The sequence below is a fragment of the Pteropus vampyrus genome, unplaced genomic scaffold, assembly GCF_000151845.1.
Source record: "Pteropus vampyrus isolate Shadow unplaced genomic scaffold, Pvam_2.0 Scaffold253, whole genome shotgun sequence".
NCBI classification, from domain to species: domain Eukaryota; kingdom Metazoa; phylum Chordata; class Mammalia; order Chiroptera; family Pteropodidae; genus Pteropus; species Pteropus vampyrus.
In genome coordinates this window covers 280,241-287,309 of record NW_011889034.1, presented here as the reverse complement: position 1 = coordinate 287,309, position 7,069 = coordinate 280,241, and the positions used below count along the sequence as shown (strand labels likewise).

Sequence of the window (7,069 nt, the reverse complement as noted above, 5' to 3'; positions counted from 1 at the left end):
AGGCTGCCGAGACACAGGCCGGCGTGGGCGCAGACGTAGACCCTCACGACCTTCACGACCGAGGACAGAGTATTTTCCATAAGGCCACAATGTGCACCTGGCCGCAAAGAGATTAATGAAAATGATTTTATTATAATCCAACGAAACTTAAAATAGCAAAAAAGGTCACACACATACCCCCAATCTTAACACTCAGAAACTAAGAAATGCATTCCTAGGTAACCCTCACATAAAACAGGAAATCGAATCTGAACACGCGAGCTTTCTGGAAAGCCACAAAAATGTAAACACGTCTCAGTGGAGCTAGAAGCTCACCCGACACAGCACTCGGCCACTCGGCGGCAAGAACGACAGTGAGGGATTGTGACCCATCTTAGGAAATCAGAACAAGAACGAGAAAACACATTTTAAAAAGTGGAAAGAGGGAATGATGAAGATAAACCTAGAAATTAAGTAGAAAACAAGCAAGTAAAAAGAAGAAATGATAAAGCATTTTTTTCTAAAAGAAAATAAACGCGAAACCCCTTGCCCTGCGGAGAACACTGATTAAGGAACCTCTGGAGCCCACACAAGCAGGAACCGCAGAGGACAGCGGGGGCAGAGGGGGACAGGCACACAGCCTGCGAAGCTGGGACAGCTGTTAGGAAACCTGGAGCAACAGGTTATTTTTCTGGTGAATATAAATTACCAAAATAACTTCAAGTAAGGGAAAGCATGAGCAGGAAAGACGAGGCACTGGAAAGACGATTAGGGGTGACCGAATGAAGGAAAGCACCGGGAACAGGCAGGCACAGCTGCGGGCAACTCAGCCCCAAGCTGGGAGCATAGTGACTCCAGTGTGATTTTAACTTTTCCAAGACAAATAAAAAGATGAAAAACTGGAATTCATCTCGTGAAACCAGTATAATTTAATAGAAAAACCTGATACAGTACCACAAAAAAAGAAAGAAAACTATAGACAAATGTCGCTTATAGGTGAAGATAAAGAGAAGACTAGCAAAGAGAAGCCTCTGAAGCACCTGCGGGTCACGCTGCGGGACGCGGCAGGTCCGGGCCAGGCTCACGGGTGGCTCGGTGACTGACTTAAGTCATTGCAAATTAGCACAGAACATTCAGAGAACCAAATCAGTGAACAATGACAAGAAATGTGACAAAATTCAGCAATCGTTATTAATAACACGAATTAAAATAGATTAAGAAATTCAAAGTCTGCACACACAGTGGCAAAGATCTTTCTACACGGAGAGACACAGAACTGTCCCCAGGCCTGTGGGGAGCAGCTGTGGCACTGGCCGTGTCTGCCAGGATATCCTTGGAGGGTCTGGCAAACGCGAGAAGACAAACAAGTGACATAACGTTAAGAAAAAAACAGATAAAGTTGTATGTGCTAACGACATGATTACAAACCTACAGACTTCCCTTTATCCTAGTTTAAAAAGCTAAAATTCAGTAAGAAAGCGTGACACAAGGCGAGTGTGCAAAAGTGAGTAGCCTTTCACTCCTCGAGCAGTAGGGACCCGGAAGGGCAGTGAGGACGCTGTTCTAGCTGCAGTGAAGGCCAGGAGCACAGTCCCTGCGCCTGCGCGGTGGGCGAGCTGCTCGCTCCCACAGCTCAAGACGCCTCTCCCTCACCTGCAGCCTCCTGCCCTCCACCTGGGGCGGGGAGGGCAGTGGAAAGGCCCCGATCGGCCCCTGGAGGGTGAAGAGCGGAGAAAGTGGCGGCCCCTTTCCCCAGGGCCACATCTTGGAAGAGGCCCGTGTCCCTCCGTTCGTGCTCTCTTGGGGGAAGGCCACCATGCTGGGTGAGCGCCGAATCAAGTCAGACTCGGCTACAGGGCAGGAGGGGTCTTCCCAAAAAGCACAGAGCAGGTCAGGGAGGGACACCTTTCTGGGACGCCCTTCAAAGGAGCTCCAACCCAATTCCATCCCATCTCGGGGTTGACAAGTGTTTGGGTTTCACCACGAGTGCGGGCTGTGGATTTTCAAGACCACTGCAGAGGTGGGTGAGGGGCGCGAGCCTCCTGCTCTGTCGCAGGAATGTAAAATGGTGCAGCTGCTGTGAGAACTGTGCAGGTTCCTCAAAGATGTAATAGTAGAAGCACCGCAAGACCTAGAACAATCTATAACAGAACCACTCACTCCTGGCGCCCGCCCACAGGAGCGAGCGCGGGGTCTCGGGGAGGGGGCTGCACGCCGTGCTCACAGCAGCGTGTTCGCTGCCCGAACGTGGACGCGACCCGAGCGTCCGTGAACGCACGAGGGTGAGCCGTCGTGGGCCGTCCTCGCGGTGGAAGGCGACTCGGCCTCAGAGAGGAAGGAAACCCTGGCAGGCCTGCGACATGGATGGACCGGGAGGACATTACTCTCAGCCCTCAAGTCACAAAGGACAAATGCTGTATAACTCCACTTACACGAGGTCCCTAGAGTCGCCCCATTCATAAAGCAGGACGGCGGTCGTCAGGAGTGGAGGGTAGGGGACAGGGAGTGAGTGTTCGGTGGGGACAGGGTGTTAGATACACAGGATGAAGAGCTGAGAATGGTGCTGAGGCCGCGCGACGAGGCAAATGTGTCTAATGCCACTGAGCTGTCCGCTTAAAAATAGTGAAGACGGTAGAAACAGACGAGCAAACAAAAACACCTCATAACTTGCTGTTCTTCTATTCTTAGCAAGGTTTAGCCAATTTTTTTCTTTTTTTTTTAAAGTGCAAACAAACAAAAAACCCACGACCTTTGCAAAGACTGCCTCAAGCCCTCGGCGGGCTCTCATGGCACGGCCAGTCCTGAGTCTTGTCCTTCCCTTACGTCGTCCAGCGGCCAGGGGACCTAACTGATTACACCACCCACTGGTGGGACAGCTGGTTTCCTTATGTGTCACGTCACTCAGTCGCAGAACCCGTTGACGAGGCTTCAGTGAGGGCCGACCGTGCTGAGGAGGTCTGCTCTACCACCTCTGCCTGTGTTCTCCTAGCTGTCACGAAGGAGGACATTCTCAAACGCCCCACTCTGCCATGTTTGCTGAGGCCCTGGCTTCTGGATTCGGATGAAGACACCATGGTAAATGTGACTGGACAAACAGGCCTGTGTTCGTGGGAGGCCGACTGTCGCACCAAGGTGGACAAACCTGCATTTGTGGCCAGACAGGAGCACACATCCTCCCAAACTGTAGCCCAGCTGTGGCCCAGCCTCCAGGAAAGTGGGGCTAGCAGTCTTGGTGACGCTCGGCCAGAGCTTGGGCTCTCTGATGCCCCTACGAGCCAGGCGTGTTGCCGGGGTCGTGCTGCAGGTGGTCCAGCAGGCAAGGCGCCACTAGCATTGCTCCAGGGGAAGAGCAGAAGGCGGCGGGGCTCCCTGCCCCGCACCCCCTCCTTCCCAGTCCTTCCAGCACTGCCGAGGCCGCCGAACTTAGCCCGGGACCTACGCTGCCCTGCCCAAGCAGGGTGCTCAGAGAACCCCTTGTCCTGAAGGGCGTTCGGAGGGGGGAGGCGGGCGGGCTCTGGGCGAGTGGTGCCAGCAGCTCGGCTTTGAAGCGCCTGGGAGCTCAGCGCAGTCTGCCCACTCTCCCAACAACTGTCGGCCTGTACTCCGGAGGCGAATCCTTGCCTGCCTGCCTGCACTGGACCGGCTCCCGATGGAAAACAAAGCCAGGTGGGACAGGTGTGACCAGGTGCTCCTCTGGTCAAGGTGAAAGAAGCCCAGGCCCAGACACAGGGAGGAGGAGCTGAGAGGAGGGACAGTAAGTTAGGGGGCCGTGACTGGGGACTGTCGGCCTCCAAGACTGCAGCAGCTCTTGGCGAGCTGTGTGTGCAGAGGCTGTGGTGTCTGGAAGGAACAACCCTTGGTAAATGTCTGGTGACTGGGTGAGTGAGCAGACAAATGTGTGCCTGTGTGATTGGCAGGGTCCCCCTCAGGAGCTAGACGCCAGGCCTGTACTTTGGCCTGCCCCCCAGCCCAAGTTGAGTCGGGCCTGTGCCACGCCCAGGGAGGGCCCTGAAGGAGCCCTTGTTGGCCAGGCCTAGAGGGCCCTCAGCCAGGACCCGGAGAGGTGACCAGACCTTCCCTGTACAACCGGAGCCCAGCACCTGGGGGCATCCTGGGTTCTGTGCCCCGTGGCAGGGCCACAGCTGAGGCCAGAGCTCAGCCAGCACTCCCTGCCCTCGGCAGCTCACAAACTCTGACTCCTCGAGACCCACCCCGTCGGGAGGGACTCTACAGCTGCCTAAAGGCCACTTTTGGGCTAAAGACACTACTTAAAACTGCAGACCTCCTGGGAGGGGGGCTCATCAGTGCTCGTCCTGTGCTTAGACTAGTCTGAGCTACAGCAGGCTGGGGTCAGGGGAGGGGATGCCCACTGTGGCTATGGTCAGGGGGTGGGGAGCAGTCAGGGAGCATGGAGTAGGGTCCTGGCCTGCAGCCACACTCTCGAGCCTCATTCCCCTAAAACCACCTCGAGGGCGACTGACCACAGACTTACAGGAAGGGACCCTGGCATTAGTGTCAGCCAGTTAACCGAGCACTCACTGAGTGACAGAAAATCTACTGGAAGTATTCTGTCCACCTCCTGCCCCTCCTCCTGCAGACTTGGGGAGCAGGGCTTTTGTCTATTGAGGGCACTTCTGTGTCCCCAGCACTGAGGTCCAGAAGGTGCTTGATATCTGTTAATGAATGAATTCACCTTGGGCAGGTGCTTGGGGGTCCCCACCTAGTGCACAGAGGAACCCTCTGTTCGTAGGCAGTTGCCTTGAAGAGTGTTTCCCCGATGCTCCGTGGCTTGATCCCCGGCAGGAGGCAGATGTAGCACCCTGGTCTGCAGAAGGGGCGCCGGAGGGTCAGAGCATTGTCTGGGACTCACGGTGTAAGCAGCTCCCAACTGGCCAGGCTCCTTGCCCAAGCCCCAGTCCAGCCCAAAGGGCCACAGGTCACCTGTCCCAGAACCTCTGTGTTCCTTCTGAGCACAGCAAAGAATTGGGTCCTGTCCCCCATCCCGTTGTGTCCCAAGAATCCCCTCGGGCTGATCAAGAGGGAGCACACTCCACCAAAGGCAGCACCCCTCCCAGGCCAGGCCTGCCCCGCCCCAGGTCTCCTGGCCTTTGTCCCCACTGGACACACACCCCAGGCGCCACCTTTCCGCGTGGCATTGGGGGCTGGGAGCGCAGCCTCGGATGACACTGGGCGGCGTCGTTGCAGGGCAAGCCCTGAGGCCACCAGAGCCGGACAACAGGTGAGAACGGCCTGCGCCTGGGCAGACCGTGGGGGAGCAGACAAGCGTTTCCTAACCAACGGGCCTGCGAAGATGTCCCCGGCCACGATGTCCTGCTTCTGTCCTCAAACAGGACTGGCTGCTCCTCCAAGGAGAACGAGACATAAGAGCTGGTACGCGCCACCTGCCATTCCACCCATGCTCCCTCGCACGCGTGTGACCACGCCGATCCCGGACGGTGCAGCCCTCCCTCACCACGTCGCGGGGACTGCACGCGGGGACTGCACGCGGCGACTGACACACACACTCACACCCATCGGATGGCGCCGAGGCCCAGCACAGCTGGCCAGGCAGTGTGGCTAGACTGGAGAGCCAGGCCCCGCCCTCCCGGGGGCTTCCTTCTGAGAAACACAGTTGCTTTTCATGAAACGCCCTGTGTCTGCACAGAAGACCCAGGCGGCCCCTCCTCGCAGACCCGCAAGTGGTCCCGTGGGCCCCTGTTGGTTACTTGAAATGCAGGGGGGATCATTTGTTTTCGTTTGCGTTCTATTATTGATTCTATTTATTTTCTCACTCTCTTTTTTCGAGCACGTAAAACATTAACAAGGTTCCAAAAACCAGAGTGCTTCCTGTTTACGCTTGTAAGACCCCTGCAGTTCTGAGGACTGTCCCACCTTCTCCCCAGTTCCCAGACCTCGTGACTCGAGTTCTAAAAACATGTTCCAGCCGGTGAGTGGCAATAAACTTCAGAATCTGTCAGCACGTCCTGTGTGCGCCGGCATCCTTGTGGGGTGGGGGTGGCTGCCTCCCCACCCTGAGGGAGGGGACGCTTCCTCGAGGCCCCCTCTCAGCTCTGGGAGGCGAGGAGGTGTCCCAGGCCTCGCTTCGCCAGCCGGCACCGCACCAGGCTGTGGCTTGGCTGCGGAGCGCTGGCTGCCCCGCCACCCCCACCGCTGGCTTTGGCACCACCTCCAGGGAGACACTAGGAAGGGCTTGATGGGAAAGCAGAGCAGGAGGGAGCGAGAGGAGGGAGGGGGCGGGGGGAGGAAAAGACAAAGAAAGGGGTGCGGCGAGTGAAGAGTGACCTCAGCTGGAGGGGCCTCTGCTGGCTTCAGAGGCAGCACGGCAGCGCTGAGGGAAGTCATCTCCCCTGCGTCCCATCCGCCCTCTCTGCCGGCCGGGGTGCCATCCTACGGAGGACCCGGGGTGCCATCCTACGCATAAGTTGGAGCTTGGGTTCTGGCTGAGACGGCCTGCTGCCACAGCCCGGCTGCCTGTCTTCCTGCTACTTCTGCTGGGTGAGTATCCCTTGTACCTCTGTCCCTCACCCCAGAGTCGCCCCAGACCCCTGGTGTTTTCCCGGGGGAACCTGAAGCACCCAGAGGGCAGCCCGAGCCGGCCCTGTGGTCCTCAGAGCGAGTCTACAGATACAGAGTTCACCCTCGAGGCTCTGGGTGCCCTCGGCCGGCAGTGCCGGGGGCGTGGAATCGGGGATGCCATGCCTGTGCGAGCCGGGTGGAAGCTCCCGGTGCCAGCGCTCTAAGCCTGCCAGGCAGCCTGGGGATCCTGCAGACACGCCTGCAAATCCAGCTGTAACCTGACCGGTTCCGCTTTCCTGCGCAGGGCTCGGGCCAAGCCTGAGCCGAGAGGTGGAGCCCAGAGGAATGTTCAGGGGCTGTCCCTCGTCCCTTCCCCTCCCTGCACACCCCGCAGGGCAGGGTGTCTGCGCTGGTAATGCCAGCATGTGGCGCGCTCCCTCATCTCCTAGGTGATGGAAACCCCAACCCTGACCACCAGCAGCGCCCTCTGGGCTCTCCTTCTGGCCACACTCGGCTCTGCGGCCGGCCAGCCACTGGGGGGAGACACCGTGTG

General features: G+C 57.7%; 1 protein-coding gene across 1 annotated transcript in view; it reads left to right on the top strand.

The window, feature by feature from the left end:
• The first annotated feature begins 5,914 nt into the window (after positions 1 to 5,914).
• Positions 5,915 to 7,069, top strand: part of SPON2 (spondin 2) — a 5,007-nt gene continuing 3,852 nt past the window's right edge. Inside the window, exons 1-3 of the mRNA XM_023520233.1 lie at positions 5,915 to 5,933; positions 6,446 to 6,495; positions 6,966 to 7,064. Of these exons, the coding sequence (XP_023376001.1) occupies positions 5,915 to 5,933; positions 6,446 to 6,495; positions 6,966 to 7,064 (168 nt within the window). The remainder of the gene's footprint in view (positions 5,934 to 6,445; positions 6,496 to 6,965; positions 7,065 to 7,069) is intronic.